The 26,062-nt window shown below is 36.9% G+C and overlaps 2 protein-coding genes across 8 annotated transcripts in view; one reads left to right on the top strand and one right to left on the bottom strand.

Moving 5' to 3' along the window:
* The window catches only part of LOC105202046 (polypeptide N-acetylgalactosaminyltransferase 5), a 79,790-nt gene that overhangs the window by 14,867 nt on the left and 38,861 nt on the right, over positions 1–26,062 (bottom strand). The window contains exon 1 of one of the 5 annotated variants that reach the window (XM_026132488.2): positions 8,120–8,566. The exons of 1 other annotated variant lie outside the window; for it this stretch is intronic. The gene's annotated coding sequence lies outside the window, so the exon portion shown is untranslated. Of the gene's footprint in view, positions 1–7,538; positions 7,965–8,021; positions 8,042–8,119; positions 8,567–26,062 lie in introns of those variants that run through there. 3 more of the 5 variants (XM_026132486.2, XM_039447939.1, XM_026132487.2) reach the window with 3 other exon arrangements.
* LOC105202043 (protein tramtrack, alpha isoform) lies at positions 9,164–25,976 on the top strand. Of its 3 annotated transcripts, none has more exons than XM_011170406.3 (6): positions 9,164–9,594; positions 10,429–10,776; positions 10,856–11,209; positions 12,670–12,799; positions 19,411–20,024; positions 20,499–25,976. In XM_011170406.3, exons 2-6 carry the CDS (start codon positions 10,465–10,467, stop codon positions 20,763–20,765), a joined length of 1,677 nt encoding a protein of 558 aa, XP_011168708.1. In that variant the 5' UTR covers positions 9,164–9,594; positions 10,429–10,464; the 3' UTR covers positions 20,766–25,976. The 3 variants fall into 3 exon arrangements, with proteins under 3 accessions (XP_011168708.1, XP_011168710.1, XP_011168709.1); XM_011170407.3 differs by lacking the exon at positions 9,164–9,594 and adding an exon at positions 9,654–10,092; XM_011170408.3 differs by lacking the exons at positions 19,411–20,024; positions 20,499–25,976 and adding an exon at positions 14,927–18,969 and having other exon boundaries at positions 9,165–9,594.

Below are 26,062 nucleotides of genomic sequence, written 5' to 3' on the forward strand. Positions count from 1 at the left end.
TACTCGTGCAACCTGATTTTCTTTAGGGTACGTTTATTATTCCGTAACTCGTTCGCGAATAATCCTTATCATTTGTGAACAAAGTACCCAGTAACTGTCATTCAAAAATGTTTTGATCATTGACAAAGAATTTGCCGACAAGTTTAAATTTTACTTTGTAATCAAACTCCAACCTGTCTGTCTTGCATAAAGTGAATGTAAGGAGACAATCGAGAAAGTCGCTGAAATTAAACAACTAACTTAAATAATTATTTTGCAACAAATGGATAGAATAAAATGAATCTAACACTATTTTGCAAAAGAAATCCGTCCTCTTTTTTTATTAACACAAAAAGATAAATATTTACAAATTTTTAAAAATAAATATTACAAATTAAACCGAAAATTTGGTTGCGTGGCTCAATAACATACGTTAAGTTTACAGTACTTCAGCGTGATTATTCGGTCACACCCACAAAAAGTAATTTACCTTAAAATTCTACGAAGGCACAGTTACAATGATTAATTTTAGAAAGTGTTTATAATGGTTTCTAAAAGCCTCAACTGATGTGCGAGTTCAAGTGGTCGTATATCTCGAAATAATTATATCTAACGCAAATCAATTCAGTTAGTTGCCGCGCGCAACTAACTGAATTGATTCTCTTTTATAATATTTGTACAAGTTTTACACATATGGTAAGTCTGATAAAAAGCGCACTAAAATTTTTAAAAAATAGTGACAAACACTTATTATTAAAATTTTAGGATAAATAAGAGGACGACTTTGATAACCTGAAGTAATTTTAAATATCCTTAGTTTTTTTTTCTACTATTAATAAAAACATGTTTTTTAATGGAAACAGTTATTTTTTAGTTATTCTATAGTACTCAATGAGTTGAACTTTAATATTAAACTATTTTTTCAAAAATTCAACTATATTTGGGATATAAACAAAAAAATCAAACTAAAAGTTTAAAACAGTGTTTTTTATTATTGTAACAAATATCCAAAATATTCACCAAGTTGATCTATGATTTTCAGAAATTGAGAGATGTTTGGCAAGGAAGATGATTTATTTTCAATATCGTATCACCACAAAAAATACCTCTTCCCATTAATAAAAAAAAAAATTGTTTTATAAAGTATAAAAGATTATTGAAGGTTATTGAAGGTTACAATAAATCACTTTGTAATTTTGATAATAAGTGTCTTCTTTATCTCTAACAGTTTTCGAGAAAACATGGTAAACTTTTTATCAGACTTACCTTTTATATATATATACATACAGTGAGCCTGATACCTATGTACTTTTTGCACTTTTCATAATAAAAATAACGGGTTTCTTACAGAGCAGTATAAAATTGAATACGTTGTAGTGCTCAATTCATTTTCTATGTCCATGCTCATTATCAAGTATTTAGTTTCAGCAACTTTCCGACTGTCATCCCATATACGCACACGAGAATTAAATACCGATTATAATAGGAGATAAATTTTCGATTCTTTACAATGTCTTGACATTTAATTAATCGTTACAAAAACTCATTACCAAATAAAACAGCTATTTAATTTTCAACAGTTCCCCAGGTCTTGTCTCCTATATAATACAAAGATTATAGATACCGATTATGACGGAAGATGGATTCCCGATTCTTTACGATGTCGTGACATTATAAAGTTATTACAAAATAACAGCTACTTAGTTTCAACATCTTCCCGACATTGTCGCCACATGTTGTGCACGAGACCTAAAGTGTGCGATTGCGATTATGACAAAATGAGTAGTTCCTCATGACATTTAATTTTCGCCGCGAGTCACGTGCCGCCGGTCATGACAGCAAATGCCACAAAAAGGTCACGGAAAAATGGGTCTTCTCAACGAGCGTCCTTGCGCTCGGATCGGTTAGCCTCGCCTCGTTGTCACGTCGGAGTCTGTGTCTCCGCTGTGCACGCTAATCGCCATTCTTCCAAGAGAGCTCGCGGAGAACCTTTCACTCGTTTCATGAATCACTACTGAAGTACGCCGTTAATTAAGTATCGTTTCTCTCTTCGAGAGAGGCAGACAGAGAGAGAGAGAGAGAGAGAGAGAGAGAGAGAGAGAGAAACAGTGACGTAAATAGCGCGTACCGAGGCTCAGTGGCGTCATCCATCAAGAATACCATCTGTCGAGAGATGCGGCCTGTGATGTAGCCCGTGTCGTGTAAACTGTGATTTCACTAATGCCTCACCGTCACTGTGGCGATTTAGCGGCGGGCTAAGCCAGAAACAGCTTCTCTTCAGCGGAAAATCTTACCAGAATCTTCGTTCGCCTCTCGAAACATCGAGTTTCTCGAGTGATTAACTAATAGAGTCAAGTATCACGCCAAAATGCACTCGAAATGAATCAGGTTTCAATGATTAATTAAGGAGCAAGTTTTTTTTTTTTTTTTTGAAACCGGTGTAGCAATTTTCTTAATATAAAAAGAGTTCTTTTTAGAATTGCCGACGATTCTCACGCTTAACGATTCAGGACTCTTAAGAAAAGTCGTCAAAGGACGTTATTTACAGTTACAAGCTGAATGAGACTGATGAGATCGACTGGACCGAGCGAGACTTGAAGCTGCGATTGCGCTAGAGATAATTCTTGTACGCGCGCGCACACACACACACACACACACACCAATCCACTGTGAAAGACTCTAGAACTTGGAAAGTGAAGCAATCGGGAAGCAATTTGCGCGAAAACATTCGCCGAACATTAACTCTCACGCCATCGGCGACGCTCGTCTCGGGCAGATGGACCGGCAACAATCGTGGAAGCGCGTGCAATAATCTCGGGGACTCTTCCCCACGCTCTCTAGACTCCACAGACGTGAGAACGAGAGGATAGCGGTCCCCAAGAGGCATCATTATCGCAACCCCCTCGTACAACGGTCCTCGCGGCCCCGTGACGGTTCGCTCGCCGGCACGCGTTACAAAACGTCGCGGCCTTGAGGCGAGTTTCTCCGAGAGACCGACCGCGTGCCCTGAGTCGCGAGTATTCGAGCTTGGAAGACGGATAACGGACGGACAGGTGCGCCGCATTCCTCCAAACGGCACTCCGGCTGCACCGTCGTCGCCGTCGCCGTCACCGTCGACGACGACGACGACGACAGTGACAGAGTGGTCTCTTGCCACGAGAGTCTCGTGCGAAACGCGCAGACTGGGGAAAAAGAAACCGCGGACAAGTACGTGCGAGAACGTCGTGACCGGACAGTCGAATTTCCTATCGGGTTTGTGTATGCCGGGGAGCCTCTCTTCGATTTACGTGGCAATTGAGCGAAACGACGAACGGTACCCGGAAATCAGGATACCCTCGCTCGAGGAAGCATTCAGCTCGACTTTGCTTCGACCCATCTCTTCAGGGGCCAGCGCAAAAACTAATTTTGAAGCTGGGAAGATTGAGTTCGGAACTTTCTGTCGTGTTCATGAGTTCTTGAAAAAAAAAACAAACAAGAAGAGAGAAAAAATAGAGAGTTGAGAAACTCGCTGTTATACCGGACTTTTCAATCGTAGACTGAAAACGGGAACGAAAGGGAATCACTAAGTGCCGAGAATAAGGACAATGTTGCTCGTTTGCATATTACAGAGAAAGCATGAGAGAGGCGCGCGAGAGGTATGAAAAAATCTTCACGGTATTCTACGTCGTTGTACATTTTTCGGGTCTACGACCGACGCCACTCGAACTCACTGGCACGTGAGAAACATTGACGAGCCGATTTGCATCCCATCTTCCAATTAGTTTCAAAACTCCTTCCAACAGAATTGCGAGACGCGGAAATTGCGTCTACCCTTAAACTTGGATCTTGGGTGTAAAAAAAGAAGAAAAAAAAATGAAACGTTTCATAAACTCTACAACCTGAAACGAAGATCGCAAAAAACAAGACCAGACAGATCTCCGCGATTCTCATTAAGCATCGCAAACATTTAAGCAGAGCGGGCGAGCGTTTTGTGTTTTTTTCCCTCTCTCTCTCTTGTGTCTCGGCTATCTCTTTAGAGGAGCACGAACGGTTCCAGTAAGCTACGTCTCGTCTGTTTTGCTCAACTTGATTTTTAGCTCACGGCACAGCGTGGGATGGAGACCTCAGCAGCTGACCTGGTTCCGATAGATCGATTTTGGCGCGACGCATCCCACGAACATTCCTGAACCCGCTATCGCGGTATCTATATCACCTTCCAATACTTATCACTCGCGAGTTATATTTGTTCCGAGTGCGCAGGTAAGGACATTATTTGTTTTTTCTTAACATAACATGAGAAAAAATTGAAATAGCCAAACGTCATTTCACGGTTGGGAAACAAACGAAAAAAAAAAAAACAAGAAGTAATATTTTTACAATTTCTATATCCAGGAAGAGCGAGCCTTAAAAAAAGGATCGGGCAAATCGAGATCAAAGTCGATCGAAGTTAAGCGAGGTCGATTCCGAGTAGAATGAGTTAGTGGAGTGGCTCTAAGTAGCGCCCGAAGGCTTTCTGCTTAGATCGAACGTGTTACATGAATGAAACCGGACGACGACGCTTAGCGGTGAATGTAGAACAAGTATGCGAAGTAATGCGGTAATGCTGGACGTCCACGCGTATAAATAACAATAATGTGTACGTACATATGCTTACGCACGTATGCCATAACTTCTTTAAACTCGACAATAGTCACCTATAGAGTGATTTTTATACGAGAAACTAAAGCTCAGACAATAGTTTCCCTTATTGAATGAAAATCCTTATCTTTTCATTTCTTCTTTTTTTTTTTAAAGGAAATATTGAGTACATCTCTTTTGTGTATCTACTATGATGTACATAATAATCTCAAATATCAATAAATTATAGAACAATAAATTATATACAGTATGCAGTTAATAATAGTAATATTTCATTGGATGTAAAAATCACTGACGTAAAGAAAAATTATAACTATTCCCGAGTTATAAGGCAATAATTCTTTCGCGGGTAAATAACAGAAAGAACTAAATATCAAATAAAAAAGACACGAATATTTAAAAAAGAATCAATTAAAATCTTTATATTAATTCAATGTATACACTAAAAAAAAGTTGTTATTTGATTAAAGTTCTTTTTTCAGATTAATCAACTTGATTAAATGTCTTCAGTTTAAGTATTTATGTATTTAAATTAAATATATATGTGTTTAAATTAAAATTCACGTATTTTATTTGAATTAAACACATAAACATTTAAACTGAAGAAACTTAATCAAGTTAAAAAATTTAGTCAATTTAACAACTTTTTTCTCACGTATCAAAATTAATTAATTTTAATTATTTTATGAAATTCACTTGATTTGAATTTATCCTAATAAACTAATACCGCGCCTCTTGATTATATGATTATAGAATAACATTAATAAATTAATATTAATTAATTTTATGAAATCGAGAATTTTTAACATTTCTTTTCATTCTCGTCTAGATTTTTCTTCCTCATTCTAAATTTTTTGGTAGAAAATCTGATGTGTATAATTACGGAACTCTTTCCCCATGAAATAAAATAAATTTTATTTTCTCATTCAACGTTGACCGTATCTCTCAAATATCTTTTGTTCTCTAATTCACATTATTAGAAATTAAAAAACATATTTATTTAAAATATAAAATAAATATAAAAACTGGACTTTTTAGTGAATATCATTACAAGATGCTTACTCAAATTTTGTAAAATAATTTCCCAAGAATTTCTCGGATTTTCCAGGAATTTTTATTTGAAATTTTATTCAAAATTCCGGATAAAATTAGAGAATATTTTAATCCACCTCTGAAATAAATTCATTTCAGTATGCGCTTTTAGTGTTTAATCATACAAGAAAAACTATTTAAATATTCTACTTTTAATTTGAGAAAATATTAAAAAGAAATAGTATAATGATGATAATAGTATAATGACGATTTATCCGTAATCCACAGATCTAGCTCATCGAAAGTGCAGAATTTGGAAGATGATAGAACACACGCGATGCCAATTTAGAACAATAAACAATATGCAATATTACTATTTTGAATTATACATGTATATGTATATTATATACAGGTTGGATAAAATTTGCGTAACTTGAGATAAAACGCCTAAATATAATAATGTATATTACTTCTGTAATAAGGTTAATGTTAACTTATTAAGTCAACGTTTTAAGTTATAATGTATGTGAATGTGATTACCATATTTATTGCTAATCGATTATCGACATTTTGCAATCATGTAAAAAAAAAATATATCAAAGAAACAATTTTATTTAAAAAAAAAAAAGAGAGAGAGAGAGAGAATTTAAATTTAAAAGTAAAATTAAAGAAAAAATATCCTAACTATCAATAAAATCTTATGAAAATCCACGATTTTCAAGGGTAAAATGGAAATCCCTTGAAAATTGTAGGTTTTTCCCATTTTTCCCCGGTAGTAAACAGCCTAATTTTTTTTGGGCGATGGCTACCTGCTCGGCACTGGGGTGCAAGAAAAATATTGCGTGCGTACGTACGAAATTTATGTATCAGATTAAAAAAATTGAATTTTTAATCTTTAGAATCGAGGATTAACTGCTCCGACCGTATTTCCAGCGTATTTCTTTTACCGGGCGCAAAAACCGGCGAATGGACGGAAAAATATACGCGGTCGCGCGTCCATGTGCATTTTAGCTCTCGCGAGAGAATCGAATTTTAAATCTCTACGTGGTCCGATTGTTGTTGGCCACCGAATTTGACCACGCGTTTCCGCATTACGTCCGACGTGTGTTCCTCGCACGCAGGGCGTGTGCCATGCAGCTAGGAAACGCGCTCCCGAGGCACGTTAGGAACTCCGGCGGAGATGAGCATCGGAGAAAGCAGATACGAGCGTTGAATTCGTAATCCCCGGAATCGCGGATCGCACGTCACGACGTGTTACCACGCAGCGCGAGAGAAGCGGAGTGGACGCGGCTCTCTCGCCCGCTCGCTCGCGCGCAATTGCCGTCGCGACGGCGACGACGACGACAATGACGAGAACGACGCGCGACATTCATACACATCTACTTCGTGGTATGCACGATTGAACCCACGCGCCGCGTGCCCTCGAGCAGCCGAGCTCGCCTGTCATCGCCCCCTTTTCGGCGCGGCGATCGAGCATTATCGCGTTATCCCTCGCGCCGCGAAGAAGATGCGGCGAACCGGTTCGCGGGAGTAAGAGGATCGCCAACGTTGGATCCACCACGTTGCGCGCTGGCGGAATCCACGCGCATCGTCGTGCGCGCAAGCGAGCACGCACGCACGCACGCATGCACGCACACCCGTCGCGCGAGCGGAGCGCGACGGGAGAGAGAAAGAGAGAGAGAGAGAGAGAGAGAGAGAGAGAGAAAGCGACACGTAATACAGCGGGTCTTCTTCGCGCCACGCGTTTGACGCCCAGAGACGTGGCACCGCGCTGCTTCCGTGAACTTTCTTTACCGAGATGTAATGTAAGATAAAACATTTACTATTCTCTCTCTCTCTTTCTCTTTTTTTCTCTCTCGCGCACGCGGTCTGTATTATCTTGGAGAAGAGATATCAAATAGCGCCGATACCAAGAGATTCTCCTCGATGGTGGGAAGAAGAGACACCGGAGGATCGCGTGCCGGATCTTGTTCCTTCTGGGAATGAACTTTCCCGGTCAGCGGAATCTGGAGCGTCTCTCCGGAGCGAATCTCACACGCGGCACCACTGCTATTGGTTATTCCTTTTTATTTACGTCAATTACCCCTCGGACTTGTGACAGCGCGCGCGAGTCGGGAAGCCCGAAATCGGATCGAGGGGATTCCTCGTGCGCGTATAAAATTGCGCCGCCAACGACGACGACGACGACGACGACGACGACGACGACGCACGCCTTTGCGAAAGCGCGTTTCGTGAGCGAAGGATCGTGCGGCGCGTGGCTCGGCCGGGACACGACCGATCGTTACACGCCTCTGGTGCCGACTAGGGTTCGCCAGCTCGTTCCTTCGGCCGAGAGCTATCGCGAGAACGGAGCGGGACGTAGATATAGCGCGCGCGCTCTCTTTCTCTCTCACCCTCTCTATCTCCTCTTTTCTCTCTTTCGCTCCCTCTCGCGAAACGGCTGGTCGATTCCACACCACGCTGATCGCGCCTCGGTCCCATCGATACGCACCTTCTTCTTCCCTTGGTGGCCCGGTGCTAACGGCGGCGCGGTGCAGGTGCAGAAGGAAGCCCACGGGCGTGCATCTCCGGCGTCCGTCGTCTCGCACTAAACGAAGGAGGATACGCCTGGCATCGCGCGGATACGAGGCGCGCGGCGCGACGCGGCGCGGAACGGTGCGGAGCGAAACGGAGCAATGAGCGCGCCGAGGTTAGGAGTTAGGAGGGCCGTCGCGAGGAGTGGGGGACGACGACACCTGTTCGACGTTCGCGGCAGCGCCTACGAACGGCTCGAGCGCCACGCCGACGCGATCGGGCAGTATCGATACCTTCGAAGCGGATATTTGGTTTCCGAGAGTCGAAAAGAGCGATCGTACGCTAACGATTTATCGACGCGCCCGCTCAGCGTTTTGAAGCTCCCCATTCTACGTCAATCAGCAATCGTGATTTGGCAATTAGAATTCTTTTTTTTTTAGCTCAAATTATATCGAGTGCGATATAATTTATTTATGAAAAATTTTAAAAACTATTATTTACGGCCAATTAAATTTATGAATAGCCAAACTGCAAACTTAAAATTAATTGTATTGGCTTGTTTTTCTTGTCCATTTTTTGCAAATTATGTATAATTTATTTGTATAAATTATAATATTTTAAATTAAAACGATTAAGAAATTATTTGTTTTAAAAAATTGTAACAATCTTAATTTTTAATTAAAATTAAATAATTGTATAATAATTGAAAAAGTGGACAAGGGGTGATCAGTTTTAAACTTTGGAGTTTGCAATTCATAAATATAGTACATTAAATTGTATCAGATCGCAAAATAAAGATTTCACCTTACGTTCAATTATGCGTAATAATTAAAAAAAAACCTTAATTCTTAATCTTAAAGAAGAATAGCCGAAGTTCTACGATGGGCCATACATCTTTTTGGTCCAAAATTTTGAGTTACACAGAAGGCGAGGTAAAAAAAAATATTCTCTGGGAGCCGTAAACCCGGCGCGCTTCAAAAAACCGCTGCGCACTCGCGTTCACGCGGATCGCTCGCCAGATGGCGGCGCCGGTCGGCCGCTATATTGATCAAGTTAGATTTCGTGAGACGCACGTTGATAAGATCTCGCGAAATTTTTCGATCGCACGCAATCCTCCCGCGTGACGTGCGTGCCCGCGTGCGTGCGCGTGTGTGCGTGTTCGCCTGACATCCCTCGCTCCGGTATCCGTTCGCGGTGGAGCGGAATTCGGGCCCGCGCGCGCGTCTCCCCCGGCGGTCCGGCGTCGCGTAAATTCTCCTCCCTCGCCCATGACGTCACTCGCGAATTACACAAGCGTCATCGCTCAGTCTGTTGTGGAAAATTTCGCGGGGTCCACGGTGGCGAGGCACATCGCCCTTTGAGCGAGACCGGCGTGCGGCCCTTCGTCGGCGGCAGCGGCGACGACGACGACGACGACGACGACGACGACGACAAAGCGCGTCGTGACCACAAGTGAGCTCCTCTCTCTCTCTCCACCGTTCCTCTTTTTCTCTGTCTCTCGCGCGCGCGCTCTCTTTCTCTCTCTCTCCCCCAGCATCATCGCCCGCAATCATCGTCACGATCATCAACGTCGTCGTTTACGCCAACCACGCGCGAAACTACGAAGGGGGACTTCCTGGCCAAACCTGTCGCGCGTCGTGTTGTTTATTGTTATGTCGTTCGCCTCAAACAACGTCGGCAGCGTCGTCGGAACTCACGGCACCTCGACGGCGCGACGACATGTCGCCTCGCGTGACACTTTGCATCTGCCTCTACGTCGCGTTTTCGTGGCTCCTTTTTAACCAGGAAGCTCTTCCCCGATAGATCATTCGTGAAGCATTCGCGTGTGTCATTTCCATGAGCTGTGTTTTTTAGTCAGGACCAATTTCTACCCACTGCTGTATTGATCAGAAAGGAATATTTTTTTGTTGCTCAGTGACATTTTCTTTGCAACTTTGAAACTCATGTTTTGTAAGATAGTATTTTATTCTATGCAAAAAGGTTTTCAATATTTTGCTTCAAAAGATTGAAATATCTTGTAATGAGATGTTTGTAAAGAGTGTCAAGCAATACTTAAAGATAATTTTCCTGTGAGAACTGTCACATTGTTCACTGTTGGTAGTTTGTCATATTTATATTAACGCTCCCAACATTTGAGAGCATCGAATTTTAGCATTATTTATCCCTACTTAATGTTTGATAAACCAGAATAAAAAAATTTCGAGTGTTGCAAGCATTAAATGAAATGTAGCTAATGTGTGTGTGCGCATTTGCATGATGTTAACTATTTTTCTCTCACATTTGCAGTCGAAGTTTACAAGAGACTCTTCCCACGTCGTCACAATGTCTATGCAACAGTTCTGTTTGCGATGGAACAATCATCAACCGAATTTCATTTCGGTCTTTTCCAATTTGCTGAATAATGAAACTTTGGTAGATGTCACTCTCGCTGCAGAAGGCAGGCAAATTCAGGCTCATAAGGTTGTGCTGTCGGCATGCAGCACGTACTTTCAGTCGCTGTTCACAGTGAATCCCTGTCAGCACCCTATTGTTATACTCAAGGACATCAAGTTTTCCGACCTCAAGATTATGGTAGATTTTATGTATTATGGAGAAGTGAACATATCTCAAGACCAATTGCCATCCATCATAAAGGTAAAGTAAAATATTTCATCTGAATAATCAATTGCTCCTACACTTTGTGTATCTTATTAACACTCTGTTTATTTAACAGACGGCAGAGAGTTTGAAGATAAAGGGACTCGCGGAAATGCATACAGCATCATTAACTAAATGGCCAAGTGGAAGCAGCGAAACGGGCGGAGGGGATCGCGGCGAATCCTGTTCACCAAGTCCATCTCCGTTATCTCCTTCTTTTCGTAGAAAAAGATTAAGGAAGTCTTCTACTGGCTCAACGTCTGGTTCCGGTGACAAACCGGAGGAAATGAATGAAATCACACTAGTGGCTACTAACATCGTTAAACCTGAACCTCTTATTGCGTCGCAAGAAAGCGGAGAGAATTTGAGGCGACCAATAAACACTAGCACAGAATCTCAAGGCAGTATTGATGAAGATCAAATATCAATTGTAAGTAAATATGACATATTATTTTTATATTATATAATCACAATGTTGTGTAAGAAAATTATGACATTCCTGAATACTATCAAAACTCGAATCTAAGTCTTTCTCTTCTCAGGTAGTGATTCTGCCACTAAGAGAAGACCAAAAAGAACCTTTTATTCCATGAATTTCGTTAAATTTTTATATGTTATATCTTTCCTAGTAATACCTGGCAAAACTTTTGTCACTGCACAATAATTTTCGAGAAATAATTGTTTAATATTCTGTATGTATCGTGTTTGTAAGAGTGGTTCTTAAGTATAATCAAGATGAGTAATTAGAATTCTGAACATCACGCGTTTCATCTCTGTTATTTTTTAACTTTTTATCTTCTCTCCTACAGATTTTTTTAAAATAAAATTTGCGATCAAGTGAATTATTAATGAATTTATTCGGCCAAAAATAATTACAATTATTTGCATACTTTTAATCGATAACTATAAAGAAGGTACTGATTTGTTATTCAATAGAAAAATAAAAATTATTTAAAAATACTAAGGTTTGTGTATTATATAAAATTACAATTATTTTAATCATGTTAGTTTTTATGATAATTATCATCCAAATATGTAAAGGTTCTCATTTGCGAATATTTCAAAAGCAATGATTAAAATAATTGCAATATAATTTTATGTAATAATATATAAAATAAACTTTCAAACAATTTTTTGTTTTTTCATAAATAACAAATAACTTTCATTGCTGTTGTTAATAAAAAGTATGCAAATTATTTTAATTTTAATTATTTTTTACTTAAAAAATACATTAATAATTTACTTCATTGCAAATTTAATTTTAAAAAATTGTAAAAAAAAGTTGAAAAACAGAGGGAGGAAGGACTTAAAAATTTGTAACATCTAGCATTCTAGTTACTCGTTTGATCACGCTCACTAGCTGTGAATTGCTCTTACAAATTCGGCATTTTAAATGAAAAATTTTAAACAATTATTTCTTTAAAACTGTTGCGCAAAAATAATTTTACCGCGTATAATGAAAGAAGTATAGCAAAACATATTAAAAATTTAGGAAAATCTATGAGATTGAAAGTTTGTCCCCTTTCCTTATGAATCACAACTGTCTTCTCTTGATATTTTTGTTTTGCCTAAATATCTTATACTTGAAGCTTTTATCCAAGCAAGTAGAATCCGTTAAACTCAGAAGTAATTTTTAAAATTAAATAAAATATGTATTTAATGTATTAATTTATTTAAATATTAATAATTTATTTAATGCATTAATTTAAGTACTATGTGTACATAAACTGTTAGAATAATTGGTGGTCTAATGGACTCTGCTTGTTCATTTGCGATATAAATAGGTTTGTCCGAATAGGGATTAAATAAATAAACTAACAGGTATCAGCGGATAATGTTTTAAAGATGTTAAAATAATGTTTCTATAATACATGATGTTTTTGGTTTTAGATGAGTAATATGGAAACTAGTTCTGCTAATACGCCCGCCCAAAGTGACGGTTCTATTCAAGATGTAAGTCAACAATCGGCAGGAAATATTGGACAAAGTTCTGTTTCTACGCAACCACCTGTTCATCAAGGTAAGATACCATTAAATATGCTTTATACTGTTTCAAATTTAAATCTCCATAAAATATTTGAAGGAGAGAGTCATTCAGATTACTTATTACAATGTAAGCTATACATGCTACATGTTACAAACACAGACGAATTAATATATAAATTTATGAATTGCAAATATTTTTACACTTCTTTTTTTTATGTTGCATGAATAATTTTGTACATGGCTGTAAATTAAAAAAATTTTATTCATACATATAGATGGAAATTTATTTTTTTATAAAGATATGTTTTCCTAAATATTTTACATATTTTCTGCGATGCCGCGTATGTTCTTTTTACCTGATATTATAATTTGGCTATTTAGAATGTGCTGTTTATATTATTATTTGTATTCTGTACAGATTAATAATAATAATAATAAAAAAAAACAACAACAACAACTTGAATACTTATATGCACATTAAAACATATTCAAAGTGTATAATTGATCTGTATATATTTTATGAGTGAAGTAGGGCCATATATATATATACAAAAAATTAATGTAATAAACTCTAATCAATGAGAAAAAACAGTTTTAATTTTATTATATATATATATATACAAAAAATTAATGTAATAAACTCTAATCAATGAGAAAAAACAGTTTTAATTTTATTATATATATATGATATTAATATGTATTAAAAAAGATCTCTCACTATTTTTATATTTTTTAAAGGGATTTAATTTCTAGGCTATCTAAGATTTTTTTAAATCCAAATTAAAAGAGAAAAAGCTACGCACAATTGTAAAAAATAAATGTATTCAAATTTTATTATTTAGCAAGCATTTAATTTTTTGTTTTTGTAAAGATATATAAGTTACAAGACCAATATTTTAGCTATTATATAGCAGATTGATTAATACAGCATTAGAGTAATGTGATTGTGTGCAGGCGTAATAGTATGGAAGTTTGAAATTATAGTTTTTAATTGAACGGGAAATGTCACGCGTGAATGATTAGCTACAATATAGGTTTAATAATATAGTTTCTGCCATAGAGAGTAGACTGTACATTGTAAATTCATGCAGAATGCTTCGGCAACTTTGGCAAATTGCATGACACCTCCTCTTTAAGCAAATCTCTCCGACAATTGTTATTTGAATAATGCATACTGATTGTGGTGGGTATTTGAACTGCATGTCGATAAGCGAAAGTTACACACATTATATGCTGGCACAGATGCGTTTAAATGTATTGCACAAGGAGAATCAACAGACGTTTGACATGAAAATAGAGCGAAATTTCAGGAATTGAAATTCTAATAATGCGAATGTGCAAAGAAAAGATTGTTTCTCTCATTCATGAAAGAAAAATCATCATGGTACACAGATACATAGCACACAATATGTTATATATTTCCGGAGGGATAGTATATCGGGCCTTTGACATTATATATAACGGAGTTATGTATGTGTGCCTTTTCTGCCCTATGAATATAACAAATGCCGTACACATATTTCGATATTTCGGTATAAAACAATGATGTGCTTAAAAATGTATCTGTGCCATGCCGCAACTCCATACTTAATACGCTCATATATCGTTTCTTCACAAGATTTTATTTTTAATATCTATCATCTTTCGCTTACTTAGCTTAGTATTGTTTTTTTTTCTACATATCATAGAATAAACTATTTTCTTTTGATTAGATCATAATTTATGTACGCCTTGTTTTATATGAACAGTTATGCCGATATATGACTTTATTTGTCATTATTTATAGTTCAAGTTACGTTATTAATAGCGTAATATAATTGTGTTAAAATCGTATCTTTTAAATTAAAGTTTTTGACGTAATTTGTGCAGGTAAAATAAAATTTTATGTGGAAATACATTAATGATCATAATACGAATCAGATAGACGATTTTTGAAAGTGTTATCTGAAGACAAATTTCATTGTCTCAATGTAAATCGGAATTAAAGATATTTCTTTTTGCTTACTGTTTATTTTGTAATGTTTTATAATACTACGATCATATTACTGTCTCTCTCTTTCTCTCTCTCTCTCTTTGACTTGATCATTTACTTTTGCTGCAAACGCAAAACCGGTTAATAATTCCTGTGCTCTGACCAAAGATGAATCGGTCTGTTCTACAGGATTACAATGGACTATTATGGAGCACACATATCATCCGACACGTTTCGCTCTGTCCTCGTGTCAAACGAATCTGTCGATCCAAGCGTCGTCGGCGTTTACGACGCCCGAAATAACAGCATCCTCGACCATCAGCGATCAGTACTCTGGTACCAGCACGACTGGTTCCAGTTGCGCCCTGACGAACTATTCGAACTCCTCCCACGGGACGTTGCAGCACGCGTCGTCGGGTGGCCCCTCGCCATCGACGCAGTGCCCCAGTAACTGCCAGAGCCCCTGCGCCAGCCCGCAGACTGCGATTAAGAGGAAGCGCTCGACTAATCCGCAGGCAGATGAGAACTTTATACGCGCGCTTGACGCCGTGCGCTACGGTGGCATAGGGTTTTGCAAGGCTGCCAGAATGTTCGGCGTAAACAATCGAACACTCTGGCTTGAGTACAAGAAGCGTGGCTATCCGAACAATCGGCCCAGCCTCAAGTCTCGCGTTAAGCAGGAGGTCAATTCCTCGCCGCCGCCGGCACCCCCGACGCAGCCCATGAATTCGCAGAGTCCGACGCCTATGGGCCCGCCCACAACTCCGCACAGTACACACAACACACATAGCACGCACACCATGCTGACCAGCCACAGTCCCCACACGATGCTGAGTGGTTACATTGACAGGCATACGGACTATACGCTACCGAGCTCCACAATGCCGATCAATCTGCACGGCGTTAATTACAATGCCATGTGAACTGTGTCCTACCCGGAAAGTCGCTTGTATAGACGAGCTTGAGAAGTATTACTTCTTCCCTATACCTCTTCCTTTCCTCTCCTGTCCTCGTGTACAACTAAACCCACCGCGATTACCTGTGTCAGTAACGAGGCGTCAGTAGCGAGGCATTGAAAAGTCAAACGTTTCAATTTTTCAAGGCATTTCTGCCTGGCTGTACTCACAGATTTTCTTTATATTTACATGTGTTAAATAATTTTGAAAGATTGAAATATAATTCATATTGTATAGGATTTATCAGATGTAAAAAAATTTTACCTGGTAAAAATTTATATATAATCAAATATAAATCTATGTAATTTATATATAAAGATATATAGAAAAAAGTAATAAGAATGATTAAAAAATAATTAGAAAAATGCATTTTGCATTATTTTGTACTAAAATTTTCTCCATAAAAAGTAAAATTACTCTCATGTTACATATTTAGTATTCATATATTTACAATTTTATACATTATTATATGTAATCATATAACATAGGCAATTTTTTCATTTTTTCAAACTTTATTTTTTATTTTATAAAAAATGCAAAAATTATATTTCTAATTATTTTTACAATTCTTATTGTTTATCCTCTATATATGAACAAAAATTGTACAAGAAAAAGAAAACATGAGCATTTATATATAATTATATTTATATTTAATTATATATGAACTTTTTTTACCAGATTGTACACATTTTTCTCTAATTCTAGATGATTTAAAAGATTTGAATTCCACTTATCTTTATCGAAAGTTTTGTTAAGAATAATAATTAGCGATAATTTTAGTAATCATAATATTGAGTTAAATATATATTTTTAGAAAGAATTTAATTTTGTATAAAAATATCTTTGTCAAATTCTAGCTAAAAAAAAAAAAGAATTGAATTAACGTTTGTTTCATCGTCTGTAACATAAAGAAAATTGCTTTGATTCATCCTATGCACCACGATATTGATTATGTTTCTAAATTCATTGTCAGTACTGATGGCACAATAAAAGCCGTTGCAAAATTTATCGCAGCACGTTGTGACAGCTCTGCGAGAGAATAACATAATTTTATCAATTTATTTTGTGTATTTAAGTGACACTAAATTCACAGATTCCGAATTTACAAATACATTCTTATGCCTACGCGTGGAAAATAAAGATTGCAAATATGCAATAATTGCCCCTAGAGAGTTGATATTAAAATTCTAAGTTGTTTGGATATATTAGTATAACTTTCGTGATTTTTTTTTTTTAATATTGTAGTACATCGATTGTACGCTTGTGAAAATAAAACACTTTTATTATAATGATATCATGCTATCAGTTCTGTCAGTGACTAAGAACACAACCGTTGTATTCATATTATTTTATTAAATTATTTAAACTAATTTTGTTTTCGTAAAATGTATCTCTTTGTTTTCATTGTCTCTTAATTTATCTCGATACGCGATTTATAATCCGAGCTGAATGTCTGTAATGTGTGACAAATGAGCAGATATAGCAACGACATGTCGTATCAACAACTTCTAATATTTATAGCAGATTATTATCTGTAGTTTTTAGCCTTTTGTTACGTATCGTCAGACATTACAAATTATAATTACGAGTTATAATAGAGTGAAGATTTCGTCTAGAAACGGTGCAATTTCATTGCTTCGATAATGTTACGGTATTGGTAATGAAACCGTCTACCATTGCACCGATTACGAATACCATGGTCAGTCAACAATTAACAGTAAAGTTCGGATTATTTTTGCTTTTTTTATATAATATTTCGCAATATTTTAATTTCATTTTAAATATCTCGTGACTAATTTTCATCAATCATCACTTTTCTTAATTAAATTATTTCTTCGATTTGCTTCAAGATTACTACCATTAAAACAATGTTTACTGATTAAGTTTGTTTTTTGATTTTTTAAAATTATTGTTAATGTATTGTTATTAATAAAGTTGCCACAAAATTGTGTCGACACGTGTGTCATTCAATCATTATTTTATTAAGAATATCATAAGTGAAACTTACATCATTACTACTTATTCATCATTTTATCCAAGATACAACATAATGGAAATAATGGATTCTACCATAAATTATTGACTGATCATCGTGATCTATCGTATTAATATTTGTAAATATAGTAAATTACGAAGCATATAATTAAAAATTATGTTATCTATATTTGCACGTGTGTGTTGATACAGATCATTGAAGAAATGATCATTGTATAAGACTACAATGCACACACGGAGATAATTTATCAATACATGTATTACAATTATATATACATATAATATATATTAATTGTTGCTATGTTGATAAATATATGAGAAACATCATTTTCTATGTTTTCTTTCTATACCTGGAAGCTTGTTTAATTTTTTATGTTGTATGCAAGAAATTGAGATATATTTTGTTACGTATTATAATAGATTATTATTTTAATACATTATTATTTTTTCCAGGTATTTACATTTATTTATCTGCTTTTCTGTTAGTAAAAATGGAAAATTACGTTGATGAAAACGTATATGTTGAATAATGATACGGACAAATGCAATTTATGTACTCGATGTATTAAATATTCCGAACCAAATCAAACTTCGTGAAAATAGTTCTATCATTTCGAAGCAAAATGTAAATTTAATGTGAAATATTGTCAGCTTTAGAAGAAGCGCACTCGTATATAAAGAATGTGAGAATGAATATATACAATATTTCTCTATGACATATTTTTCTGTTACGTTTAATCGTAATAATAGTCTAATTCTCTCCCCACAGTGTGTAAAATATGATAGATACTTGATGCAAAAACAAATATGGTTTTTTAATATTAATTGTAAAATAAATATAAAACGTACACATATATATGAAGATAACTTTATGAAGATTAATGTTTCTAATTTAGCTTTTTGCAGGAATAATCTTTTTTGTTGTATTACATTTGTTGTGTATATTTAATAAACGGAATCATTGGAACAGTAATGCATGTATTGAGCACAAAAGAATGCGAACGCTTAAGATAACTCGAAAGATATTTTGAACTTGTACCTCCTACCCTTTATTTGTTTCTGTAAACTGCAAACTTTTGGTTACTGCAGTATGAAGTTAAAGCTGCTTTGTGCGAAGATCGAAAAATATACACTTGAGTAATTTGACTATAGAAATTAGTTTTTAATATATTGTAAAATTAGCTGTTAATTGCACTGTTAAGAAGCATTTATACCCCTTATATAAACGATTGAAAAATAATTCAGAAGGAATAAAAATTATTCTAACAATTTGCAACAGAATGGGAGCCCCAATTTTACTTCTTTTCAATGTTTTACAACCTCTTTTTGTTCATTAATCATTTAAGCGAATAATTCATTTCATGTTATAATCGTTACGATTATCAAATATTTAGGAAGATAATTATTTAAAGAAGAAACGATCATGATAATCAAAATACAATGATCCAATTATGATTATCTCATAATATCATTATTTATCTGTAATTATTGAACAATTGCTTGACATAATTATTAATCTTTTCGTATGTTAACATATATAGTTAATACATACTACAGTTAACGTATCTGAATAAGGAATTTTACTACTGAGGCGTAGTAATTTATCTACGACACAAGATATCAATCTCTGTTGTAGATTAAAACCACGTATCACTTTGCATCTAAACGGTGATGTATCGACTTTTCTCGTCACGGCTAAGGTTTATTTATTTATTATTATAGTTCTTCATTGCAAGCAGACGCAAGTAACGAAGAGGACTCGGCTGCTGATCAGACAGCCGCGAGTGAAGAAGGAACCGAGTCACTTGTCACCGGACGGCGAATCGAGCTCGTTTTCGCCGCACATTGTCTCGACCTCCGTTCATCTCGCCACGCCGACGCTGAATCTTCCCCAAACGTCGAGGAGTTTCGAGGAGTCGCGTATATCGCCACCGCCACACACCATGCTGGTCAATCAACCGAATCTGTTGACGGTGACGACGTCGCCCAACCTGTTGACGGTGCCCCAGCCAGCCTACCTGACGAAGCAGCACTCGCATCCGCTGCTGTCGAGCCAGCAACCGAGTACGTCTGGAACGTACTGGATACACCGCCAGCACTCGCATCCGGAGTTGCCTGGCAGGACCACGAGCCCGTCGATAGTGATCGAGCCGGCGCCCATCCTTAAAACGGAGGAAGAGGGATGCGAGGAAGTCCCGACTCCGACTACACCAGCTACCGCCACCGAGTTTGGGTCTAGCGGCGGCGGTGGTGGTGGTGGTGGTAGTGGTGGTGGCACTTCCGGCGGACTGAGGGTGAAAACGACGGAGTTGAGGCGAGCTTCCTCATCGCCACAGGTAAATAGCGGACGCGCGTTCGTACAGTCAACGACTGACAAATATTTGCGTGAAGAAATTTACCGAGATTATCAAACCATTAATGTTTGGATGTATAAGGATCAAGTTTAGCTGTTAATGGGTGAAATTTACAGTATGTATAGGAATTGGATGTAAAAATTTAAGCCATCCCATAAATATTAATTTACAGAGGAAAGTGTTGCTTCTTAGCAGATCACGTTTTTTCAATATTATTAAAGTACAATGTTTGGTTTTCGAGAAATGAGGGGGGGGGGGGTATTGCATCGCTTTAGAAGACCTATGTCGATATTAGCAACTTTTCTTTACACTGTATCGAAATATGCCATTGATATTTATGAGATTGATGCAAAATTAATTTCTTTTTTCTCTTTACTTGAGCAAATTATTTATCTTTAAAATCGCAACGGATCCTATCAAAAGAACTAAATAAATGTAATATATCTGCTTACATAGACGAGCAGTAGCAGAGAGCCTCGCGAGAGTTCGGGGGATCAACGATTAGGTCACTGTCCGGTGTTGCGCCAGGGCCCTGCCTTAGGCTGCAATCACTGCTGGAATACGATAGACACCCACGGCAGGATACTCCGTAGGAAGACCAAGTATCATTGTCCCGAATGCCAGATCAATTTGTGCATCGTGCCCTGCTTTCAGGAATACCACGAGCAGCGGCGCGAGCTGATTTCCAAATTGAAGCCCTTACCGAAAACTAGCTCTGTTTAATTCCCCCCTCCTCCCTGTCCCCGATTTAATTATGTACTTTGTTTTGTAATTGTTACTTATCGGATTACGTGTTAAAGCACGCGCTTTAAATGTATGAAGGTTCAACGTGACGAAATAACGAATCCGTTGGCGTGTGACATTATTTTTCTCGTGTACGATGAATGTGAATCATCAGATTGATATCGAAGACTTCACGACTTGATATATTTTCGTAATACATTTACAGCATCTATATAATTGTTAAAGTAGGTTCTGAAATCATTGCAATCTCGCGGTTTGATGATACGAATATTTATAATTGTGTGTAATACGCTTTCCCCCTTCTGTATTAGTCCTTCTGTAATTTTTACGTAGTCACATTTTTTTAAGTTAAATATGTGACCATTTCATCAAGGAACTTTTAGTTTTTATCAAAAGCAATTACTCTAATTTTAAATTAGTAAATTATATAAAATTTTACTTTAACGTAGACATGAAAAAATTAATATATTATTTTTCGTGCAATTTTATAAAATTCATGACAAAAAGTGTATCGAGATTGGATGTAAGACTACCTGTTAATTTGGAAAATATGTAAATAATTATTGCAAAGTGCAGCACTTTATTATTTTCGTTATGATTTATATTTCAGCGCACACAATATGCATATTAGGGATATAAATATTCTCTATAAAAAAAAATACTTATTAATTTAGATAATATCAGTAACAGATATTAAAAAAACTTTTTTTTAAGTATTTCAGTTACTTTCGTATCAATATAGCAGATTTTCGATTGTTTATATTAATACGTATTAGTAAAAATCGCAATCTATCTAAATTGATGGTTGACGATTTTTGGAATTATCTAAATTAATAAATTTTATTTTTTTTTTATATAGGACATTTACCGTAATATGCGGACATAAATTCAACATACAAATATGAAAAAAAATTTACGTGCATATTTTCGCCTTATTCGAGTTTTCTTAAGAGTTATAAATGTTTTATGTACAAGAGTTTTTGTTTTGTTTTCTTTCAAATTGTTTTTATTCAAGATGACCATCTCGAATAAGTGTGAACGTATTATTGATCTTTCTAGATTTATTTAAAGTAAAAAATTTGTTAAAAGATAAAATGACTGTGACTCAAATAGTTTATATCGAATCGATGCTTTTAGCTGCTGAATTATTTTTTTCTGAAATATTTTCATAAGTGTATCTATGAGAACAACAATGTATCGTGTATTTTATTGCAAGTGTATTAGCTTAACGCGTATTCGTATGATTTTTAATGTTAACGTATCTAACGTTATTTTTTTCCAAATATTTTCCGTCTTTCGTCCAATCACGCTACACCGCATGATCTCAAAATAGAACCCTCTCGCACTATGTCTTTCTTTCTGTGTGGTTGTCGCTCTCTTTCTCTCTCTCTCTCTCTCTCTCTCTCTGTCTCCCTTTTGTATGAATGCATCGAGATAATAATTTCTCTCGACGACACGCAGACACTAATTTTGGAGACCATGAATTGCGAGATGGAATTGCAAAAAAAAAGAGAAACAAAAGTTGGCTGAAAACCGACGCGGCAGCCGCTAAAACGAGAGCTTTAGCACACGTGCAACGATCGAAATTCGGTGTACTTTTATAAATCACTTCCTACCATTCGCAGGGCCACCCCTATCGCCACCTGTAACGACATCCCGCCGTTAATGCGTCCGTGTAAATTTGTCGCCGTTTGTTCCACGAGGCGGGATGCGCGAGTTCCTTCCTTCAACACGCGAGTTTTAGGATTAAAAAAAAAAGAATAGTACAAGCGAGATCCGTGTTGTCAATATATTGTTTGTATATATATAGAAATATATATGTTCCAGATTTTCTATTTAATATATGTAACAAAAAGTTTTCTAAAATCAAAATTGTGCTGTGACCGCCACGTAAAGTAGTAGCATGTACTTATTGTTAGTGCACATTCAGCATGGCAAACTTTCGAATAAAGAATTGAACAATTCTTTAAATAATTGTAAAATATATTTATATCTCAAATTGTATTTGTCAAATTTTTGACGAATATTATTTAGAAATTTTATTTCGACAAATTTGCTGCGTTATGGCGAATCATCTTAGCGCAGGTATTGTAAATTTTCGTGAATTCGTAATGACATTGTTGCACCCTTTCCACAATTTGTCTATAGGAGTATTATTTTTGCTCGCAAGAAATATAACTTGTTTAATGATTGTCGTCAGCGAAAGACACTGATGTTGTCTGTACAGCCTATATCCGAAGCTCGTTTTTCTGTTTCGATTTTGCAATTCAAAATTCAAACAAAAACAAAATGTTTTTTAATCGAACGTTTCGTTTTTATCAAAACACATTCGATTTACGCGAGAATTTTGGTGGTATGTACGTTTCTATCAAGCCTCTCCGCTTGTACTAACTTTTTTTTCTCTTATTTCCCGGGCCAATTTTCGCTTGAAATTCACGTACTATTTGTCACCCGATTCCAGACTCCGAGCATTTTTTTTATGTCTGTTTCTCGTGCATTTATCGCGGAAGAGTGTCAGAAGTGCCGACACGTGTCGCGAACGGGATGGCCGTAGAAGTGACCGTGTAAAAGATTTTTCTCCACGGGGGAGAGAAAAGTCGTGGTGTGATGGATTAGGCCGGATTCGCTCCGGCCATTTCGATAAATCACGATTTGCGAGGCGGACAGGCGAGGAGCTCTGCCCGCGACCTGCATTTCCCCTGACACCTCCTTGCGAGCGACACCGAGCAACGTTCGCGCACTTTGTATATGTAAAAGATGTTGAAGATGTAGAAATACGTGCAATATATTTTTCTCGGCATTACAGATGTATTATATGCGCAAGCGTTATACCGATTAATCATATTTTATGTAAATCTAGCCTGAGAGATTCGTAAATTAAAATAAAATAATGTGAGATCACACACATACATAAAGCGACGACCGGATTAATTATCTCCCGTATTAGATCATTCCATCGAGCTCATCAGTCTGACGCAGAGTACCCTATCTTGTAACATTAATTGCGATGTAATATCACGCGTTTCCGATGTATCGATGTTTAATAGATTACTGGACCTACCCGATTGAAAAAGAAAAAAAAAAAAGAACGACTACCCAAACAAATTGCTATCATTTCTTATCTCTCAAAAATTGTTTGTTATCAAAGTGTACTTTTCCCGTCATAGTTTTTCCATCCCCACGTCGAGGATACGCGATCCCGAGGTAACTCGAGCGAAAGAGGTCACAGATGGTAAAGAAAAAGATACAATCTAACATGGCCACGATATAGATAGAGAAACTAAAATACGGATCTAAAATATAAATTAAAATATAGATTAAAAATAGATAGATAACGGCCATGTATGGGATGGCAGTCGGAAAATTGCTGAGCAGTTGATTCTTTTTTTAATTTTTATTTTCTTTTCAACGAACGAATGGAATGAGAGCCGTGATACGAGCTGCAGCTGCGTTGCCCGCGTGGCAAAAGAATAATATTAATTAGAAACTGTTCATCCGACGACGGAAAGAGAGTCGACGTCGACTTCTTCTCCCGCCGCCGAATCCTCGAGCAAATCGTTACTCGCAATAAATCCGCGAGGGTGGACGACTTCTTTTTTTTCCTCGGGTCGGTCGCCGGCGGCGGCAGCGTCGTTTCCTCGGCGGTGATCGCCGTCCGCGGGATATGGGGTCAGCCGTTTCTTCTACCCGCAAGCTGACGCCACCGCCACCGTCGTAACGGCAGTAACCCCTCTCGTCGCATAACGCGCGAGACGGAAGAGCCGTCATCTTGGATCCCCCAAAAGCCGCGGCGATATTGTACGCGCAGCCGGTGCCCCGTCGACAGCTGGACCCCTCGTCTCTCCGGCTCTCTCTCTCTTTCTCCACCTCCCTCTCTCTTTCTCTCGTCGCAAACGAAAAGTCACCGCTCGGATTAATCGTCGGCGAAAAACCCCCCTCGATACACGGACGCGGCTCGTGGGAGGTCAATCTTGTTAGGGCGAGAGAGCGCGGAAGCGATCCGCGGCAAAGCCGACGGATACGCGTGTTGCACGCGGCCTTCGCGCGCCGGTGCCACCCCGATGCGTCCCCGACGAGGCGGCAGAACGCTTTAAAGCGGATGTCTGATTCTCATTATTGTTGTCGTATTGATTGTGCGCTGAGCTTTTTGCAAGTGCCCAGCTAAGCTGATTGATAAAATTGTAAAATAAAATTAAAAGTGATTCCTGAGACTACTCGCGCTCCTCGCAGCTTTTAATTATCTCTCTTTTTACATGCATCTATAGCTTATGTCATGGTGTTAATTTATAGTTTTTTCTGTATTTGTATTTGTGCGCAAAGATACAACAAATTCCTAATCAAAATTACTTCTATTATGTACAGAATTAACTCAGTCGACACAATTTGTGTAACTGCTATATAATTTGGGAACAATACTTTGTATAATAAATGGTTCGTGATATTTGTATTATGATTACTTGTAACTGTTGTTTCCTTTTATGTAATATAAATATGTAAATGTTACATATTATTTACATAACAAATATGCAATGCTTCAGTATATCAGATTTTAAACATTCGAACTCCGATATATAAATGTTAAACAAAAAAATAATTATAATATACCATCATTATTATTTTTGAAAAAGGGTGAAATTATAATTACAACATTGCTGCACCATTGCTGAAACTTATTGTAGCTATTATATAATGAACCCATAACTGTGTCGACTGGGAATTTTGTTTAAATTAAAGAGAAATCATGTTAGTGCATTAAAAAATGCTTATAGATCACCTAGAGCTGTCAAAGGTAAAAATATACGACCTTGTTATGGTAAATTGTATCTTTGTTTGTCGCGAAATAATAACCGAAGTGTTAATGTAAATTTATGAATCCTTGAGGGAAATTCGTGAATTGAAGAGGTATCTTAGTTTCTTCGATTAAACTTTTACAATCTTCATAAGATGCAATTGTGAAATGATTAAATGATCAAAAGAGACATCACGATAATATTAACGACGATACGTAAGAATAACTAAGGTTTGACAAGAATAGAGGAAAAAGCAAGATAACGTAAAACTTAATTTATATAGTGAAACTTTGAAATGAACGGAAAGGAAACGGTGTTTAATCCTCTAGCGATCAGTACCGCATATTTATAACGTTCACTTTCCACGTACAAATGTATCAATAAATTCGGGACTTACGCAGTTTAGTTATACTTAAAAATTGAAAATAGAAAGTATATGTAGCCTTTGAATACCACCAAATCATTGAAATACCATTAAAAAAGCTG

Source organism: Solenopsis invicta, chromosome 1, assembly GCF_016802725.1.
Source record: "Solenopsis invicta isolate M01_SB chromosome 1, UNIL_Sinv_3.0, whole genome shotgun sequence".
Lineage (NCBI taxonomy): Eukaryota > Metazoa > Arthropoda > Insecta > Hymenoptera > Formicidae > Solenopsis > Solenopsis invicta.